At 42.7% G+C, this 21,393-nt stretch overlaps 2 protein-coding genes across 2 annotated transcripts; both read left to right on the top strand.

Moving 5' to 3' along the window:
* Positions 1 to 1,758: 1,758 nt before the first annotated feature.
* LOC143318559 (granzyme B-like) lies at positions 1,759 to 3,405 on the top strand. Its single transcript, XM_076726969.1, has 5 exons — positions 1,759 to 1,852; positions 2,018 to 2,177; positions 2,348 to 2,480; positions 2,690 to 2,914; positions 3,006 to 3,405. Exons 1-5 carry the CDS (start codon positions 1,795 to 1,797, stop codon positions 3,189 to 3,191), a joined length of 762 nt encoding a protein of 253 aa, XP_076583084.1. The 5' UTR covers positions 1,759 to 1,794; the 3' UTR covers positions 3,192 to 3,405.
* Positions 3,406 to 6,912: 3,507 nt separating this feature from the next.
* On the top strand, positions 6,913 to 8,478 carry LOC143318540 (granzyme G-like). The gene is made up of 5 exons (XM_076726945.1): positions 6,913 to 7,001; positions 7,143 to 7,302; positions 7,429 to 7,561; positions 7,723 to 7,950; positions 8,053 to 8,478. The coding sequence occupies exons 1-5, from the start codon at positions 6,950 to 6,952 to the stop codon at positions 8,209 to 8,211; spliced, it is 732 nt and encodes a 243-aa protein (XP_076583060.1). The 5' UTR covers positions 6,913 to 6,949; the 3' UTR covers positions 8,212 to 8,478.
* Positions 8,479 to 21,393: the final 12,915 nt, after the last annotated feature.

The following is a 21,393-nucleotide window of genomic DNA, read 5'->3' as shown; positions in this document are numbered from 1 at the left end:
GAGCATCAAGTTGATTCACTCTCTGACTACATTGTGCAAAAAGCGAAGAGTCAGCCACTATCAGCACAGTCAGTGTCGCATCAGCACGGCCACAGTTACCATATGTGAATCCATTAAGCCCACGGTTTGATCGATCATGACTGTTCTAGGAATGTCTGTTCATCTGTCTGTTGGCTTTTATTGTTGCCATTTTCCTTTCTTCTTAATAAACATGTAATTTGCGCTGTGATTGATGGGTTTTCATGGCTGTTATTACATTCCCTCTTTCCCTGTTGCAGAGTCCAATGGCTAAACCAGCCAGTCCTCTCAGCCCCGGGGTCCCCATAAAAGTGACGGGCTAACCGTAAAGGCCCTGTTCTACCAAGCAAGTTCCTCTCTGCATCTCCTTCTGTAATTCCCATTACTGCCCTGGACTCCAGGAACTCACATCCCAAAAACCTGTTCTCTCTTTTCCTTCTCATCTTCCCCCACCTCCTCTTTTTTCCCCCTTCTCCAACACATGAAAACTCTATTGTGCATCATTCAAAACAATTACAATAAAGTTTGTGACTAAGATATAAGAGGGACATACTTGAGTCTAGACTGAGGAAGCGATGTAGCAGGCGTATCTGCGCTCTGTGGTCAGTCAGCTGCATACTTTCAGGCTTGGGCAACAGGTTATAGCCACCATTCCTTTCAGTGTCACAAATCTCTTCATATCTTTCTGTTACAGAGCTTCATTCATGTTTGATCCAAAGTTGCTGTTCTGAGTTAACATCCAACTTTCCCTGTCATCTCTCATTGGCTTACATCAGTCAGAACCTCACAAGTGTATTTTCCTTTATTTTTGCCAAGCTGAAACAAATACGAACCCACAAGCTATGAACAGACATAATGAACTGCATTTGATTTACGCTACGTTCACGCTAGCGGCTCCTTGCTTAAAAGAAAGGGCTGACCGAAATATTCCTTCACTACAGCTTAATGCTGCTTTGTCTGTCGACTGATCTCTTTTTCCCTCCAACAGGATCCTAATGACTTCTTCATTCCTCTGGTAGCTCGGGGGTCACATTTCACTTTAAGTTCCACGAACCACACTCTCAAACAAATCCTATTTTTATGCGCTGTCTTATGACGTGATAACATCAGAATAGTGTTACCTTTGGGGCTGTGTGACAGACATAGAGGCTCCTCCGAGAAAGCCACGGCTTTGAACATAAAATACCAAAAGTGATCTTCGAGGCTGTGTGAATGTGACCACAGAGGCATCAGTGGAGAAATTCTGACCAATCGCACAGTATCACAGTTCATGACGCTGGTCTGATTTATGCTCAAGCTCGCACCATTTGACTCAACTGCAAGTTTACTTGAGGCATGGACATAATTAAGAGGTGGCATTTCATGTGATGATGGAAAATGAAATCCAGGCCAGATGCTTAAGAAACAAAGAGTGTTCAGCATTACTTTCAGAATAACTTCAGTTTTGACTTGAAAAATCAGTCACACTCAGTGTGTCATGTCTGCACATTATCACCACGTTAGCATTTTCATCTCAGCTCATATATAATGGTTACATTACATATTGTGTATGTAAGACATATATAACATATCTACTTAATCACACATTGTCTAAAATGTTGTACAAGGACTATAGAGGCATCCTCCACATTGATGTGGTTCAAAACCACATTGTTTGCATATGCAAATTACCAAACACTTCCCTCTCTCCCTAAAACAAGGAAGCATTTAAAGACTGAAATTGTCAGTGATGTGTGCAACTGCTTTTCGGTAGTGGAGCTGCGTTGTCATCTCATCATGTTCATCCACTGTGAGCTGGTTATACTGATGCTTGCACTGACTCTTGATGGCCGAGGTAAGTTGAGCAGCATTTTTACGGCCACATACGGCATATAGAACGTGCTTTAGACTACTGCAGATGAGGAACTAGATTCATTGTAGGACAATAATGTATTTGGTTTATTAAGGACATCAGTGGGCTTGATAACGATCGGCGGTCTGTTTAATTTTTTTTCCTCAGTTCATACAGGGGAAATCATTGGAGGCCACGAGGCTGTGGCACATAGCAGGCCATACATGCTGGTTTTGGAGCTGCACCAGCAGAATGGTAAAAAAGAACACTGTGATGGCTTCCTTCTGAATGAGGACTTTGTGATGACTGCAGCCCACTGCCAAGCAAGGTCAGTCTAATGCACTTTACTTATGGATCACTATGCAGCACATGCATTGAGATATCTGTTTGTCAACTGTGCTTCGTGCGCTCGATATTTCCTACATTGCTCTCACAGAATTTTTTTTTTTTATTTCAGTCAGATATTTATCTTTTTTGCAATTCATTTTGTCATTTCAGGTCCTACACAGTCTCACTGGGAGTTCACAATTTCCATAACAGTAACGGAGTACAGCGTGTGTCTGTGCAACAGGCATTTCCACATAAAGACTACAATGCAACTGCTTTAATGAATGACATAATGATTCTTAAGGTAGGAAAATCCTTGTAGTTAATAGCATCTATTTTTGTCATTTCCAGTTTTAGTTTCTCATGAATGCACTATGATTGATTCAAATGGAAGTCTGCAATATTGCATGCATGCGTACAATTGAACAAAAACTAAGCAGGAAATGTATTAGACAATTTCAGCTTCATATTTGTATGATTTTTTTATTTTTTAATCTCTCCATTTTCCTCAAGTTGAGCTCCAAGGCAAAGTTCAGCAACAACGTGAAACCCATTGCTCTCGCAGGCCAAAGTGATGGCTCTCTGCCAAAGTCATGTATCGTCTCCGGCTGGGGAGCAACAGACAAGCACAATAAATTGTCTTTTGTGCTCATGGAAGTCAACGTAACACTCATTGACAATAAGCAGTGTGCTGAGGAAAGCTTGTACTGCTCTGAGGGAGAAACTGGACCGGGCAGTGTACGTATTTTTTTGTAACATAATGGACAAACAAACGCTGGTCAACAATCATAAACCATTCACTGTTGAAGCAACTGCTGTGTTCTTTCAGGGAGACTCTGGTGGTCCACTGGTCTGTGAGGATGGAAAGGCCTACGGGGTGGTGTCCTGCAGCTGGAAACCGAACCCAGGAGGCCCGCTGACCTATGCTTTCACTAAGATTCCCGACTACAGAGGCTGGATCGATGAGACCATTAAAAATGCTGGAAAAAGATTTAATACACCTAACATTCACTGATAAATCACATCATCTCAATATACAGAAGTGCAGTTCATTAGTATAATATTGGATGATTTTTGATAATTGAGATGCTGGACTTGCTTAATGAAAACTTTGTTAGCAAGTACATCAATGTGATTTACCTGCTTGTGGCTTTTTATGGTACAGCTGTTTTTTCGTGCTGCAATTTTAGAGTATGATCAGGTTAGACTTACAAATTAAATATGGTTTTAAAAGCAGACATTCAAGACTTTACACTGTTTAATAAATATGATTTATGTAATATTAGATATTGTATTACTCTTAAATATGGCATTATATTCATTAAATACATCGCTGCTTTGTGCATCATCTCGTAAACTCAATCAAATGAGAGCAGGATCCTGTTTTGTACCATCTTTTTAATAAACTGTTGCTCTCTCACCATGTTCTTTAAGAGCCTCTGTTCATTCCTCTGTTTGAGCCTGAACTACAAAAAAAGACAACACTGCCTCCCTGTGAAGAAAGTGAAGTGATGCACCACAAAGAGGTTCACTGCTCACTTCTTCAACTCAGAGCCGCAACTTTGCTCTCATTTATAAACTCTAAACCTAATCAGGTTTTTGCTTGTTGTTCAACAGAGCCTGTAATTGCATTTTTAGCAATATCTGACAGAGAGGCCAATGTTCAAAGTGGACGCTAACAGCGTCTTCCATCACGTTCCAATTATACAACAACATTTTGTTTCCACACTGTAAAAGGATTATTTTAAGATTGTTTAGGTATTAATTAAGCTTAGGCATTAAACAGGCCCTCCTTGCTCTACATAATGTTCTACATAATGTATTCACCTACTCAGTCATTTGTATCTCTAATGTGAGATCAGAGTTTCAGTATTACATTTTACTACTCTTCACTGACAAAATCTGATGGTGACGAGGTGGCGATGTAGAGCGAATCATACAGTTTCCATGACCTCAGTATACACGTGTTCAATTGCACTCTGGTCAGCTAAATAGAGGGAGTCAGCTTCATCTTGCGGGGCTGCTCAGGCTGTAACTTGTGCTTGCATGTGTTAAGATGTCCAGGAGACACGCTCCACAACACAATGACGCATTAAATCAATCTTACGTAACTTGAAGTGTCTGCGTTCGTGTACTTGCGTGGTTGGTGTTTGTGCCCTTAGAATCACAATACTCACTACTACAAGGTACTGTCCAATTCAGTACTTCCATCAGAAATTGAAGTGAATGCAATCCAGTGATTCAGGCTCCTCAACATGTATCATGGATAAACCCATCCCCCAAAGAATGAGAGATAACCATGAGATGATAGCCTGCAGCTTCACAACTCCAACATGGTTAATGATATAATAATCTATACTTTTTGGAAATTAGAAACAAAATGGTCCATGTGTGAGCAAAGCTGGGCAAATTCAAAAAGACTTGTGCAGACAGTGCAGACGGAGGAAAGGCCTCATCTCCTGCCCACCATCATCCCCACACTGTCCAGAGGCAGCAGAGATGATGAAAGAAGAGGGGTTAAAGGGGAAGTGTGACTGCATTTTAAAACAGAACTTTTGGGGAGGGAATACAATACGGCACTCTTTGGTTTCCTCCGATGCTTTGAATTTACAGCATCGCACACAAACTGTCTCAGCATGCAAGTCTGGACGACACCACTCCAGACTCCCTCATACTCTTTCCAAAGCAAAGTACCACAGAGCAGCTTGGCATCTTTCACCCTGTATTTCTCCGCTTAGTCATCTCAAACCCGAACATGTCTCTATGTGTCTCAACAGGATCATATTTTTGTCACAGAGTCAGAAAAGGTTGTGACACACTTTGGTTTTGTTTCATCAACACTCTCGCCACCTCGCCTCCTGACAGGTTTGATCCCTATTTCGCCCTTCTCGTCTCTTTGTGCTTGATCACATTTCATCCAATCCCTTGAGTGTCCATAACCCTCTTCTTTCTGGCCTCTGAACATATATAATTGAAAGTAAGACCTTAAAGAGTGAGGGGGGGATATACGGCTGTTTCACAATACAGGAAGAGGAAATGGTTTGTGATATTGATCTGTACTCGCTGTTAGTTTCAAACAAGATAAACGATACAAGAGCACTTCCAACGAATGTTACTAACCAGTACCTTAAAACACCAGACCCTGAGTAAACTGGAAACAGAGACTGCCATACCGAAAGTAAAGATGTTTTTTTTATTAAAACAATAAAAATGGAAAAGACTTTGCTGAAATAGTACCAAGAATGAAAAGTTTACGGTGTGTGCAGGCCAAAACAAGGGATTGCATTCAGGGCAGGTCATGAAGAGTTACGCCAAAAAGGTTTTTGTCACAAAATATGTAAGCAAACATAATACTGTCCAAACACACCATCCAGCTGACCGTTCGCCAACCTCTTCCTTGAACAGCAATTGTCCAAATATAACTTAGCAAACATAATTACAGCATGTTCCACTCTTATAAGATTCTCAGTGTCCGGAGTTTTTCTTTTTAAATCATCTTTCCAACGACAAAAACACAATAGTGAAAGTGTAAGGAATAGATTAAACTGTTGGTTTACCCGCTCTAACGTAAGACGCAAATGTTAGCATGCCCGGCTAACTACAGTCGCTAACCTACAATAATAGTCTGCATAATTTCAATGGGCAAGGACATTAATTATATTAATATGAAGGGGTTACAGGTAATGTTAGAAAATACTGTTTGGACATGCAAACATTAAAGCCTAAATCTAAGCATTGTGCTGGTTATGTCTTTATGTAGTCTTCATCCAAACCACACAAAGATGGTTTGGATGCTCTCTCGACGAGGATCCTGATGTCTCGCTCGACATGAGCTTTGCCTTGTAGAACATTTCAATACATTTAGCTCCCAAGCATATAAAACACCTGCCAAGCTTGATCAGTTTTTCTTTGCGTGCACAAACCATGTGGCGTGGAAATCCCTTCGGTTTGTGTTTAACACGTTCACAAAATAAACAGTTTTGTGTCCTCTGGCTGAGCACAGTGTGGCTGCAGATGCTCAGCTTCATCAATTTGAATTCACTGGTGGAGTATGACTTTCACGGCTTGTGAACAGACTGTCTTAAGACTTAGTCACTGCCAGAGTTCTCTCTCAGCTCTCAACCACCTTCTATATAATCTCTATAAATGCATACGAATGCAGAATCTGTAGGCTGAGGACAAGATTTTGCTATCAGAAGCGTTCTGGTTGGCCCATTCACATTTGAGTAAGCTTTGGCTGCATGCAGATAAATGGTCTGTGCAGAGAGCAAAAGAGGCAGAACACATTGGTGTAATCAAAATGTTGAACTGTTGTTTGAAAGTCATGTTGCTTATTGGACTGTAAACACCAGCATATGAAAGAAATACATACTGTTACACAGTAGTTATATTTGCCTGTCTTATGACGTGTCGAATATTGCTTCATCTGGGGCTGTGTGACGTCAACACTGAGCATGAAACGCCAATAAAGACCTTCTTGGCTGTGTGTTACCACATAAGTATAATGTTATATACTGTCTGGTGCATGTAAACCACATGTACTGCATGTTATTAAACAGTATCAAAAAGACTTGTACCATTAAAATCTAACTTTTGTCATGTTCTGGAGGTGGCAGAAGTGTGAATGTGGTACAAAGCCACATCGTTTGCAAATTACACAAACACTTGCTCCTCCTCCTCCTCCTCCTCCTTGTTTAAGGGAGCATTAAAAGACAAGTCGTCAGTGATGTGTGCTACTGCTTTTCAGTAGCTCAGCTGAACTGTGATCTCAACATGTTCGTCCACTGTAACCTGGTCATACTGATACTGACTCTTGGCGGTCAAGGTAAGCTTAGTTTTTATGTTTACTGTTTCTCACGGGGTATCATAGCATAGCAACTACATACGAGGATAGATTGACTTATTCAGCGAGTTTCTTCGGTCACTTTAATTTGCATGTGTGTAATGTGTGCACCTTTGTTCTCAGTACATACAGAGGAGATCTCCGGAGGGCACGAGGCTGTGGCACATAGCAGGCCGTACATGGTGCTGTTGAAGCGGTACATGCAGAATAATAAACAAAAGCACTGTGGTGGCTTCCTTCTGAACGAGGATTTTGTGATGACTGCAGCTCACTGCCAAGCCAGGTCAGTTTAACATATTTTATGTTTACCTACTGAGACTTCTAAGGCCCCAAATCTTGTAATTTTTTTATTTTATAAATGCAGAAACTTGAAAACACAACTTTTTTGCACTTAATTTTGTCATTTCAGGTCCTACACAGTCTCACTGGGAGTTCACAACATCCATGAAAGTGCTGGAACACAGACTATATCCGTGGAACAAGCGTTTCCACATAAAGACTACAATGCAGCTGATTACATAAATGACATAATGCTTCTGAAGGTAAAAGGAATAAATTGTATTTGGTTTAGCCTTTTTTCATTTCCATTTTTTGTCTCATTACATTATTAGCAAATACTCTGTTGAGTGCATTAATAAACAGGAGCACTGAAATCCTGCAGACTGATTTTCATATCTTTTATCTTTATCTTTATTTCCTCAAGTTGAGCTCCAAGGCAAAGTTCAACAACAACGTGAAACCCATTGCTCTCGCAGGCCAAAGTGATGGCTCTCTGCCAAAGTCATGTATCGTCTCCGGCTGGGGAGTAACAGACAAGCACCCTGAACATTTGTCTGACGTGCTCATGGAAGTCAACGTAACACTCATTGACAAAGAGCGTTGTCCGAAGAAACACTCGTACTGCTCTGACGAAGGAAAGGGACCGTGTCCGGTAAGAACATTTTTGTAACATAATGGACAAACAAATGCTGGTCAACTATGATAAACCATTCACTGTTGAAGCAATCACGGTGTACTATGTCTGTACTTTCAGGGAGACTCTGGTGGTCCACTGGTCTGCGAGGATGGAAAGGCCTTCGGGGTGGTGTCCTCCGGCTACAGACGACACTCAAATGACCCGCTGATCTATACTTTTGCTAAGATTCCTGACTATAGAAGCTGGATTGATTCAACTATGAAGCAGCATGAGTAACAGCCGATTCATCAAATCACAAAGTTTGACTTTATGGCTTGTACGTCATTGGAGAGCTGCTAATTGGGGCTGCTGATGCTGTATTAAGATGCATTTCATAGCAATGAGGCTGTCAGACCAAAGTCTGGACTTTCTTACTTTAGACAGATTTAATGAAAATATGTTTTACTTTGATGAAGACAAAAAGACCTCAGATTATAATTAGGCATATTAGAAAATTAAGCCATTAAAACCTGCTTTTATAAGGAAGACTTATTGACACACACACACACACACACACACACACACACACACACACACATATCATATGTTACGCTGCTTTGTACCATCTTTTTAATAAACCGTTGCTCTCTCACCATGAACTCTGTTCGTTCCTCTGTTTGAGCCCAAACAAAGTTTAAAGGAGGCAACACTGCCTCCTTGTGAAGAAAGCGTATTGCTGCAGGTTCACCGCTCAAGTGTTAGAGTCAGAGCTGAAACTTTCCTCCGATTCATAAGCTCTGACCTCATCGGGTCTCTGCCTGCTGTTTCACAGTCATGCTAACACTGTCTCATATGAAGGAGAAAGTGAGGAAATAAAATAAATGACTCTGACTAAATACAAAGGTGGGAGTTTTCACCCCCTTCTTCTTAACACTTCTGGAAGTTGCCACCTCAAATTAAACTTGTGGATCAGTTGTGTCTATTTATGTTCCCTGGTAGGTTTAAACCTGTTAAAACAGACACTGTATCTTGCATCATTGGTGATATCTTCAGTATGAGATTCATCTGATATTTCAATACAAGCTTAAAGGAAAATGATCCATGACATTTGAGTGATCAGCTGTTATGTTGAAGGACACATACAAGCATGCCTCTGACTTTTTTAAGGGTAACTTTAAATCAAAATGAACACTGCAAAATCCCAACCCTACTTTATTTTGAAATGGATAGATGGATGTATTTGAGGGGATGTTGAACATTTATCAAACGTAATAAATGAGCTTTAAGTGCTTTTAGAGTTTTCATAAAAAATTGCAAAAGGCGCGATGAGGACTTTTCATATTTCGGCACAGCAGCACATTAACAGTGGAAACACTACATAACAGCCTACTTTAGTTACATCACTGTGATACTCACCGTGGCTCTTATACCGGCTCTGCAGTGGATCTCCATGTGATCTCTGACCCCTGAAATGCAGGAGAAATAAGAAACAACAGCCAGTGAAAACAGCCAGCTTTGTGGAAACTATTACTAATGTTTGCTTCCTGCATGCTTTCTCGAAACATTATGTTGTCCTCATGAGCAGCGTGTATTATCAGATGACTGTCTGCTGATACTACTGATACCTGCTTGAGATTATCTACCAGCATGTCACTCTGAAAACCCTGAAAAGTTTTCTGAGTACTTTCTAAGATACTGCTTAACAAAAAGCACCAAATACTGCCTTGGTACTTATATTTTTAACATAAAAGAAAAGCAAGCACCTTAAGCTGCTGCAGACTGTACACACACTTATTAAAGGGGAATTCAACAGCACTCCCACATCAATAACCTCCACAACCTCTTTAACCATGACTGATTAGATGGTCATGGTTGATTTGATGTGTGAGTTGAATCAAACTTGGCCATCATTTTTATCTGTTTACATTTATTGACTTTGTTGCCATTTTAGCTGTCTTAGCTAAATTCTGCTGTTGATTTCCCCTCAGCAGGGTAATGACACTAGTTGCTGTTGCTAACTTCTTGGTGCATCATGCTGATCATGGTCCACATGCTCTTAGCAACAAACAGCTTACTAGTTTACTAACATAACATCATCTAGACTGATAATGTACAATGTCTTGATGCTGTCTTGATATTGTGATGAATCAGAGTTCAGGTAATTTAAAGTAGCTGTTAACAGCTTAAAAAAAACTATCTGGCTACTTGAGCAGGTAAAAGGAACGCTAACATGCTAAAGTTACATTTCAGTTACTAAAGCTGAAGCCAGCTGGGAACAAATACCAGTGAATGGACCAGTGTGTACAATTTAAGGGAACCTATTGGCAGAATACAGCTGAAACTGAATCTAATATTCATAAGCATGTTTTCATGTGTGTTAAATTACCTGAAAATAAGAACTGTTACCTTGGAAGGAGGCCTTTATATCCACAGAGGGAGCTTCCCTCTTCCACAGAGTCCACCATGTTGCACTGCCATGTTTCTACAGTAGCCCTGAAAGGACAAACCAAATTTGAGTTTTGCAGCCACCATAACTACACAACAGATATCAAAGCTGCTGTTGTAATTTGTCTCATAATGTAGGAATTAAATTAAAAAATCAGTGTAACTGAAAGATGTTTTAAGTAATATTTTAAATGCTGGGCTTTCAATGGAGTTCTTTTCAAAAGGAGGTATTTCTACTCTACCTAAGTTCTTAATACTCTTCTACCACTGGGCATCACAGAAGTGGTTGGTTATGCATCATTTAATTAAAATAATCTGTTAATCTGTTAATAATCTCCTGATAAAGTAACAGTTTCTTTCAGGCGGTCCTGAACAATGCTGCTAAAACAGCCTCTGCCAAAGATCTGTATCTTCAAGGACATGGAAAAATGCTGATGCCATTCTACCATAGCCCAGTGGGTGGCAGCACTTAATCCTGACAAAATCCCTCAGAGGACCCTTTGCTGTTTCACACAATTTGGTGTATAGCTTTTCAACTTTGGGGTTGGGTGGAACTTGACACATTGCCTGTTTAGTTGTGCCTTAAGAAATGTGCAGCAAAGGATAAAACAGCAGTTACATTCAGAATGGAATATGGCAGGAAGACGTGAACATCAATGAGTTAGAAAGACAAAGAATTGATAATCATTAACCAAGTCTGGAAGGTGAACTATTAAAGACGTTAAACCTGCTACAAAGAAAAAGGTAAAGATGGTAGGAAGATGATGAAATTTATTGTGACAACTACAGGCCCCAGAGCAGAAATACAATCCTTGCAAATTAGCTGTTTTGAAACTGTGATCCTGAACTGTCTCTAAACCAGTTCGCTTGGTGTAGGCAATTGAGATTAGAAAGTTAAGGCCACAGTCAGGTTAAAAATAGAAGTAGATACTGCTGCAGTAAGCACTCTAACTTCTGAACTACCCTTTTTCTACCTCAGCACCTCCTACACACGAGTGCACCTCATGGCTTCCTGTGCAACACCACAGTTTTCCATTGTGGCAGACTTCAGCCTATCAGGCTTCACTGATACATTTAGAAAGGTGAGAACCTGCAAAATGGGGCTGTGGAGATATTTAAAGACAATCTATATGATGAAGAACTGTGTTCACGCGAAGTGCGAATAAATAATGCTTTAGCTGTTAATCTGGTGCACACCTGTTGATTTAATGTGTCAGATTTTTCTCATCAAACTCTCAGCCAAGCATGCAGAAAACCTTCAGTCAATCAGCCGATTACAGAATAAAACATTGTGTTTCGTCTTCTTTCTTCTTCTTCTTCTTCTTTAACTGTCCCAAACTATGAATGTTTTTTCGTTTCTTTTTCTCTTTTTGCCCTGTCATTTATGTAATTTTAACTGATGTGACAGAAGGGGGCACTCTAAGCAAACCTATTGCAGGCTTCCTCTCGCAACTTGGAGTCTGGACCAGTACCTCCTGTGAGAGGTTCATTGACTGCAGCCTGCGAGTGCTGTGTCCTGCTCTTGACTTTCTGTTTGATGTTGATTGCTATTCCGGGGTCGCAGCTATGCAGGGGCTTGCAGTGGTCGAACGGGACACCTTTGTTTACCTCAGATGCTTATTCAGTTCTGATTATTTATTTTACCGCATAGCACAAATCAATGCCCGGGAGATAACAGTTACATCCACATGAGATGAATGTGTGAGCAGCTGGTTTTTATTCATTCTACGCAACATCAGTATTATGAGGATCACATAAATGTGCTAACACGGTCTTGAACTGAAAGATAATGATGTGAAAAGCTGCCTGTGTGCCTTTAAGAGGCAAGATCACATTGTTATTCTGGGTTTGTCCACAGGCCGACTGTGGAGGTGGACAGATAGTGGTTCTGAGGGTGGTGTGTGGGGGAGAGAGAAGGTGTGGGAGGGGCGTGTGTAGGAGTCTCCTAATATGAGTCTCCAGGGACCGGTATGGATTAGAAAGAGAGCGAGAGAGAGAGAGAGAGAGAGAGAGACACACACACTGAGATGTGGAGAAGATGTCCTTTGGATGCATCCCGTGTTTTACAGCACATCCAAGGAGGCAGAGATTGATCCTGTGCTCCCCTGTTCTCCGGAATGGTGTTGCGGGCTGAACACTCAAGGCTAAGCCGCCCATTAACGAGCCAATAATTCGTGTCATTATGTGAAGACTGCAGCTGGTGCCACTGATGCACTGCTTCTCACATGTCAGGTCTGAAGACTGAAAGGAGTCTTATAGCACTGCTCATTATAAAGCCAGCCTCTCATCCGTGCTCCCATCCTTTGTCTTGGAAGCATGCATGGCAGAAAAGGCTTGGCCTGGATAGCTTATTTATTTCCTCCCCAGCTCCCTTTTTGAAACACAGCATGCTCAATATAAAATCAATGTATTAAGTGTTCTCGAGTATGCAGAGTGACGTGCTGCCATTCCCACTCTTTGCCTTTAGCTGTGATTACAGCTAATTTGAATGATTGAAATGCTTCCATAGTGGAGCTGGAGTGAGTGAAGTGAAGGGCTCACACAGATGAAGGGGGAGGAGGCGAGAAAGGCTTGGCTCTACTCCAGGTGGAGGAGGTGAGTCATTCCCCACACAGATAGACAGTCTATCAGTGTGTGTGCACGCGTATGTGTGCTTGTGCATGTTGCCCAAATTGTTGTTGAGAGAATAAAACAGTGCTGTGAGCAACAGAGTGATAAAGAATGAATACCACTGTATACATCGTGCATCTCAGTGTGTTTGCTTGTGATTCTGCGTGCCGATTACGGCGGGTATCTCTGGTTAATCTGTGCATTCTGCAGATGAATAATGACTGTATCTACGGTCTTTAGGCCAGCTGACTCCAATTCCCAAGGTGGGCGTATGATTCACGTGGCTCTGAATCAAACAAAATAAGGGCAAAACAGGAGTTTCAGTAGACAAAAAGAATGATTTGATGTTAAGCTATTCTGTGCATGAGTAACATCTTACATCTGCATTTTTTATTCAAACCTAGCTCCTCAAAAAAGTGGATTTTTTACTCAAAGGGTATCATATTTTCACCAATCATGCATGTACATTTGTGTGCAAAACTCTCTTCCTTGTTTGTTTATGTTGCAGATGCAACAGTGTTTTTTTTTGGGCCACCTGACTGCGCGGCCTAAGGTGGGCGTCAGATTCATGTGGTCTCAGCAGCAACGTCAATGAGGGCAGCTAGAAGTTGCAGCAGCAGGTCCTTTAACATTCTCCTCATCTGGAAGCGAGATCACTTGCTCAGATGTCATGAGTGTGTGATGCATTTTTTATTTATTTTATTTCATATTTCCTCTGACCAAAAATGGTCTCCTGAGGCGGAGACCTCTCTCTTAAGAGCCGTGGACAAAGTGTCTAATTATTTAGATCAGGAGCATGCAAACATACAGAAACACACACACACACACACACACACACACACACACACACACACACACACACACACACGTCAGCAAACACCCACCCACCTGAAGTGTTTAGGCGCACGCTCTCATTCTTGCATTCGCTTTTAAGAAGCGTGCTTGCTTTTTATTAGAATGCACAGACACAGAGATCTCACTATATTCAAGGTATGTCTGGATGACTGCATGCAAGTTGTTGGTTTTGTTGTCATCCATCAAGGGAGGGGTGCATACAAAGAGGACATTCTGTTCTAGACAAAGCAAGCAAGCAGGCTCTGCTGCCTTCTTCCACCCCCGCCTGCCCATGCACCCCAGCCCACTAGCCTGTCTCTTCCTAATAACTCTGCCAGACTGTCTCTGTCTCTGTCTGTCTGTCTGTCTGTCTGTCTGTCTCTCTCTCTCTCTCTGTCTCTCTCTATCTATCTATCTCCACCAACGCCATTGAGGAAGCGCAAATAAAAAGTTGTTGTCATGGAAACCTGCCGTGCCTTTCCTCCTCTCCCCTCATCACCCCCTCAGCACACTCAAACTTGTAGACACGCACGCACGCGCACACGTACGCACAATATCTTTTCATCTATTCTATAAACACTCAAGAGACGTGGACGACTTCAAGAGGCAGCTCAGAAAAGAGACGTCCAATTTTCATGAAGACAGACGGAGAATGCAGAGAAACGAGACGCGAGATGCAAGACATTAGAAAAAGGGCAAACCACGACAACTCAGCGAAATCACATAGTGTATGGAGCGCTGCTCAACTCAAGAAATCACTTTTTGACATTTTCATAGGACCATCTGATCAGGAACCATGAACAAACAGAACAGTAAATAAATAAATAATCTTTTGTTTGCTGATGTACACCGATGTGCAGACGAGAAACTCAGTGGAACTTTTCCAAATAAAACGAATGGAACGTTTCCAGCTGATGACTTTGATCTGAATTACCTGCTTGTTGTCGTCGTTGATGCTGTCAGGCCAGAAACTAGAGACATGATTGATGCCACTCCACAGCAGCACCGGCACAGAAAAAACAGACGTTGGCAGCCAGACGTTCACATTTTTCACAGGTTCTGCCAATTGTCAATGGAAATATACATTTGATGAGCACTTAATTAACATCTCTTGCTCAGATGTTGTATATGCTGAGACCAGGTACTAATTTATACACATTTAAAGACTGAGACTCATTTGTGAAACCCTCTTACAACTACATTAACCCAAACACTGAAATGGCTCCTTGATAGGAGGAAAAACAGGAATGGCCGTCCCTTTGCAGGCCGCCCAGTGGAGAGCAGCTTTCAGACTGAGGAACAGCTGGTCGACCGCTGCTGTTATTGCTGTAGTCGTCGTCCCTGTGGTGACGGCGTCGTCCTGAGGAAGCCGGCGTCGCTCATCATCTCCTAGGAAAGCAGACATTAACACACACATGCACACAAACAGTCAGGCAGGTTGCCGTGGGTGTGTCCCCAGCTGCTCGTAGGGCTGACGCACTTCCACTACGCCCCCTGTGCATGCTCCTGGGGGGGGGGGGGGGCACATGTCCCGCAGGTCTCCATTCATTCAAGGTGAGATGCAGATGACATGAGTTGCTGCCATGACAACGGTTGGTTGGGTAAAGCCGTGCGGCGTGAGCCTACATGTTGGCTGATAATGAGACCGCCCCTCCTGTCTTCTCCTCGTCCACAGGAACAGAAGAAAGATGTTCAAGTGTTTTGCCTCCTCTCCCATCATACCTTGTTTTCATGGTTTCTTCGCTGGCTTGTTCAGACCTGTTTGGGTTTAAACGCAGGTGCTGAGGATCACATTCTGGTCAGATGTCTGCACTCAATCAATATGTAATCTATTCACTAGAGGTAATTGTTCCTCCTCGAAGGTGTTTCACCTGAAATGTGGTTTCTACTCTGCCAGATTGCAGTTCTGGGGGGTTGGGTTCAGTGCATTGTTGCTTTCAGGATCAGACACAGCGTAATTTGAGCGTTAGCTTGCCAAGGATTGATGAGCCTGCACTTCCCAACTCTGTCCCGATGTGATGTATTGAGCATGATTGGCATGTGGGGAGAGAGAATAAGCCAAAAGAAAACAGAAGAACAAAGTGTTTGTCAAATTACTCTATCATCCCCCAAACAGCTAATGTATTTGATATGATAATTATGTTGATTTATTTTCCAGCTACTTGTTACACTAATTTGACTTTAACAAGCTAATTAGCCAGAGGTCTGCATGGGAGAGACACTTTATTGTCATGTTTATGTTCTGTTATGCGAAGTTTTTTTTCTTTTTCTTCGTCGACGTCAAATCAGCTGCTCTAAATTTGTATACGTGCATATAAATAATCAATATTAGAGCGGTTAATCTTAATCAGATTAGCTCTAAGCAGGTGAAACGTCAGAGCCCTTTAGCACAGGACCGACTAAATCTAAAAAGAAATCTATATTCCTGTGTTGTGATGAAGTGTCTGTGCCCCCTCATCTGCAAATCATTGTGTCTTATTAAAGATCTTTTCTCCCGCTCCATTCCAGTTCATTCACCCTGCTCTAAATATTGCATTCAGACAGACTGCTACAGCAACAGCCTGTAGATAAGAAGATACATTGCTGGTGACATTTAAATGGAGTCACTACCCCCTCATCTGCCCGTCCATTGTCAGCATCCTCCGTGGCCTATAATGAGAATGTGCACACCCAGGCCATTATAAATAGTCCATGTCCTGGTTAAATGCAACACCTCTCTTTGGGTGCTATTTGGGCTGCATGATTCACTGTGATTCATGCCAGTGTGTGTTCTCTCTGTTCTCACAGATGAGCTGGATGACCGGGGGGAGGAGATAAGGACTGCAATGGGAACATGGATCATGGGTACGTGTGTGTGTGTGCATGTGTGTATGTGTGTGTGCATGTGTGTGTGTAGGCTGTGCCACGTGTGTAAGTGGTAAATTGAACAAAGAGAGAAAGAGATGGAGAGATTGAAAGTGCCCAGCTGAAGTGCTAAATTTGTCAGCCCACTTTTGAGCCCACTTTCAGGAAAATCAGGCCTACTTGAAGGAGGGGGGAAAAAATAGCGAATAGAAATGAACAATAATTTCCTTCACAGTGAACTGCAATCTGTAATTGGTGTGGCCAAGTTAGTGTGTGTGTGTGTGTGTGTGTGTGTGTGTGTGTGTGTGTGTGCTGCTCACGTGCCTGTTTGTGTGCAGGGGCTGTTGCAGCTACTTAAAGAATGGGGAACCTTGTTAGCACGCAGCTGGTATTTTCCTGCTGTGCATGCATACTGTACATCACCTCCTCATTGGCTGTGATAGATGTCGGGATTGAGTGATGGACACCTCTTTATTTGCACCCTGCTGTCTGTTGTCTGTGCACCAGCAAGGTAGGAGGGAGAGGCAAGAGCTAATAGATTGATATGAAAGCCAGCCATGAGGACACATACTGTACTGAACACTTTGCGTGGCTCTTTGTGCAATTTAATATGCTGCCTGCTTGTTCTGCTACTAATTATTTACACTGATATCACTTGGCATCTGCCGCTGGGATTGTATGCATGTTTGTGCATGTACTGTATGTGTGCGTCCATGTACGTGTGCGCGTCTGTGATTTTTAGTGCACGCCAGCTCCCAGTGGCCATGTGGGTGTGTGGTGGGTAGCTCAGAGTTACATTAATAGCCAAAGGGCAGGCAGGCATGGAGGGAGGGAGGACATAGACAGGAAGGGGAAATACAGTTTGCTGGTCGCCCACCACTTCCTGTGTCTCTCCTACACTCGCAGCCCACGGACCAGAGCTGCTTCTAAAACCAGTTTGTTTGCTTGCAGTGTGACAGAGATAAGACAGAACCAAAGGTAAACACGGTGACAAAGGGTGAGGAATGGCACTCACAGAGCAGTGTTTGTCACCATAGGAAGGTTATGCAACAAGCTGGAAATGACACTGCCCTACCCTCTTAATTTTTTTTTGATTTGCCAAGTGTGTGAGGTGAAGCAATGAAGTGTTACATGACACAAGCAACGGCAGATAACAGAGCTTTCTTTGAATGATGAGCTGTCTGTCAGCCTCCTCCTATCAGAACGCGATCAAAGTCCATCTATTCACAGTAAACATAGTTCAATCAATCTCTCACCCAGTTTTACTGTCAAACTGAAAGTGTTGACAACAAAACTCACATGCATCCTCTTTAAAGATAACAAGGAGGGTTGCAGTATCGAGACATGTCCAGCAGAGGTCCTTCTCTCATTAAGTGTTGTCAGTGTGTGTTGGTCTCTTGAAGTGAGGAACAGCAGTGAGTAGGTGATGAAGGTGAGCCACAACAATTCAGGGAGTCCAGTATTTCAGCTCTAACAATATAACAAGGAGTGGATGCTAACGTGATTGCGGTATGCACTGACTGAAGTGGATGATTCATCTTAAATGTTGAGAGTCTGAGTCTTTTGAATGCAACTATTCAGGGCACATTTTGGACCTTTCACCCCTCTCCAGGGATCACACTGCCAAGCGGTCACCCGCAGCTGCTGACAGTTTTGACTGGCTGATAAGAAGCCCCTGGTTTGCACACATACTGAGCTCTGGTAAGAGGCAAACCCCCTGCCCTTCTGGGATCCCACATCCCCATTGAACTTTCCACCCACTCACCAAGGAATGCAGAGAGAGGGAGGGGAAGAGGGGGCTGTAAGAGGCAGAGATGGGGGGGGGGGGGGGGATAAAGAGAGGGGAGGGACATGGGGGCAGAATGAAGAAAGAAGTACAAAGATGAGGAAAGACTGAGTACAGCAAATTTTGAAATACAGTAATAATAAATGGCCCTCATGAGTCTTCTCGTCAGACTGTTTGTGTGGTAATTAGATAATGTGAGAGCGGGGACTGGAATGCAATGACAAAGCCAGCGATGACACATCATGCGGGTCCACGATGCAGGAGAGGCCGTTTGAGGGGGGCTGCCTGGTTGAGGGTTTTCCGCTCTGTCTTTTGCTGAACAGGTGAGGATTGACATTGGATGAGAAAGGGCATGGGAACAAAACAATGACAGACACACATGGACACATGCACACACACACACACACACACACACACACACACGTGCACTTACACATCCACATAAAAATGTATACAACCCCGCTTCAAAAAAAGTCTGGATGATGTGTTAAATATGAAGAAAATTAGAATGCAATCAGTTGAAAATGAACTGTGTTTATCGATAATGGTTTTACAAAGTGTTCCTGAGCCCATGTAGTAACATACTTCATGCAGTCGTGTGTTCACAAAGTAGTGAACCTCGCTCCATCCTCGCTTGGGAACAACTGAGCCTTTCCAGGACGCCCCTTTCAGACACAATCATGATCCCATCACCTGTTAACAATGAGCCTGTTTACCTGTATAATGTTCCAAACAGGTCTTTTTGGAGCTTTCCACATCTTTCCCGTCTTTAGCTGCTCCTGTTCAAACTTGATTGAAACATGGTGCTGATTCAGATTAAGCAGATATTTATAAAAATCAATGAAGGTAAAACTATATATTACATAATATTGTCTTTGTGCTGTTTTTAATTGAGTTTGTATTAAAAAAAGGATTAGCAAATTATTTTAATTTATGCTTCAATGATGTAACATGATGTGTCAGTGTCTCATTACTGCCATTACTAACACATAGAATATTGTGTGAGTGTGTGTGAGCGTGTGTGTGTGTGTGCGTGTGTGAGATATGTTTTGTTATTGTCCCAACAGTAAAACCTGTTTGCGCCACATGACATCACCAGCCCTTAGGTGCTTGTTTCATTTTGTTTTTGCCACCGGAGTCTTGTCAACAAGTTGCTAATGCCTGTCTCCATCCCTTTTCTCTCTTTCCGCACACTTTCTCAGAGGACCTTAGCTCTGATGAAAGCAGGTGCCTTGGTACGCCTCTCATTGAATTAGGAATTCCACAGCGTAAAGTGGCAGCATTGTTGATGAAAGGTTAGAGCTGTTTCAAATTCTCCCTCTAAATGAAAAGGCCCTCTCTCCAGCGGTTGTACAAAAAGAGGGATGACATTTTGGTTGCATCAGCTGTATATCTAAAGTGTCTGCAGCAAAATGCCAAAACGATCAAAGCCAAATAGGGAGGATAATACACAGAGAGAGCACCTAGGCGCTTTTTGTTAGGTTATCTACCCACAAACCTTAGTCAGACCTCATAAAAAGTCATTACGCCCCTCAGTGATAATTCTGTGAATACCCCCCATTTAATGATAAACATTTACATGGTGGCAGTGAAAAGGAATTCATCAGGTCTTTACATTAGGGATTAGATTCGGTGGTTGAATTAGTGTCTGTTCAAGGGCAGAATGGAGGATTGGAAACTCAGTGGGTGGAACATGAAGAGATTTCATAAGAGGAGGCAGGTGGTGGTGACACAAGACATTAAAGCTTTCTCTCTTTCTCAGGATCAGTCTCTGCATCTTGCTCTTTCTGTCTTTTCTTCTCGTGCCTACCTCCACACACACCTTTGTGACATGCAGCAGATGTGAATGGACAACTTTGCTTTGAGGTGTAGGCTGGAGGAGACAGAGGAGAAATGCTGCATCTCCAAAGGTGCTGCAAAAGCGCAGGATGTGAGAGGCTGGATCACTGACCTTCACTGTCATTGCCCTGCATTCAGCTTGGCCGTGCGCACGTCATTACATATCTGTATTATTGTTATAAAGAGCAGACACGCTCTCTTCAGACATGCTATCAGCTTACTTCGCCAACATGCCGCCGTTCTGGCAGCTACGACTCTTATGTATCCTACCGTGACTCACACTGAGGCTGAAGCACTTCATGTTTGCTCCTCTTTTCATGCAGTGGCACCCCACAAAAGGGAGTCATCAGGCTAGAGGTTCAGTCATATATAAGGATTATCAAAGGAACATGATGTCGAAAGGTAAACTTCGACTCAGCGCCCGCCCAACAGGCAGACAGGGCTGGGAGGCAGCGCAAACAGAATGGATGTATTTGCTTTTCATGTGAAAATCAATGGGCCCAGACAGATGGCGGTTTGTTTCCTCACTATTTACTCCCCGGCTCCTTGACAAATGTCCCCGCCGCCCCTCCTGGGCTGACGGTGCACAGGTAAGCAGAAAGCCATCCCTTCCTTTCCCACCCCAAATGGATGACAGATGTGCCGACTACCGCCCTATTTCTTTCTCCCTCTAAACCGCCATCCGTTCCTTGCTGTTGACCTAGCTACGGCAAACAGCCTTGAACTCATTTCAAAGGAAAAGGTTTATTTGTTTCATAAGCTACCCCATCAGGTACACATCTTTATCTTCATTTTTATCAGAAACATTGGCACCGAACACTTTAAAAAACCTAATGGGATTGATCTGCTATCAAGAAACACAAGGCTTTTTTTCATACAGCATGGCGCAGTGAGTCATACCGTGGAACAGGAGACAGACAGCGTTGATGGTCCGTTACCACCAAAGATAGCTAGTGACAAATATGTTGATGAATACTTCATGCCAGCCATGCCTGAACAGTCTGAACTCGGAAGGACAGTTATCTGGACTTGGACTGTGGGTTGAGGTGCTAAAAGCAGCAGACGAATGAAGGATCATTCTTTTCCAAACCCTATAGAGGATCCCTCCTGTATGACTCAGA

This window comes from Chaetodon auriga, chromosome 3, assembly GCF_051107435.1.
Source record: "Chaetodon auriga isolate fChaAug3 chromosome 3, fChaAug3.hap1, whole genome shotgun sequence".
NCBI lineage: Eukaryota > Metazoa > Chordata > Actinopteri > Chaetodontiformes > Chaetodontidae > Chaetodon > Chaetodon auriga.
This window is presented reverse-complemented; position numbering and strand designations above follow the sequence as displayed.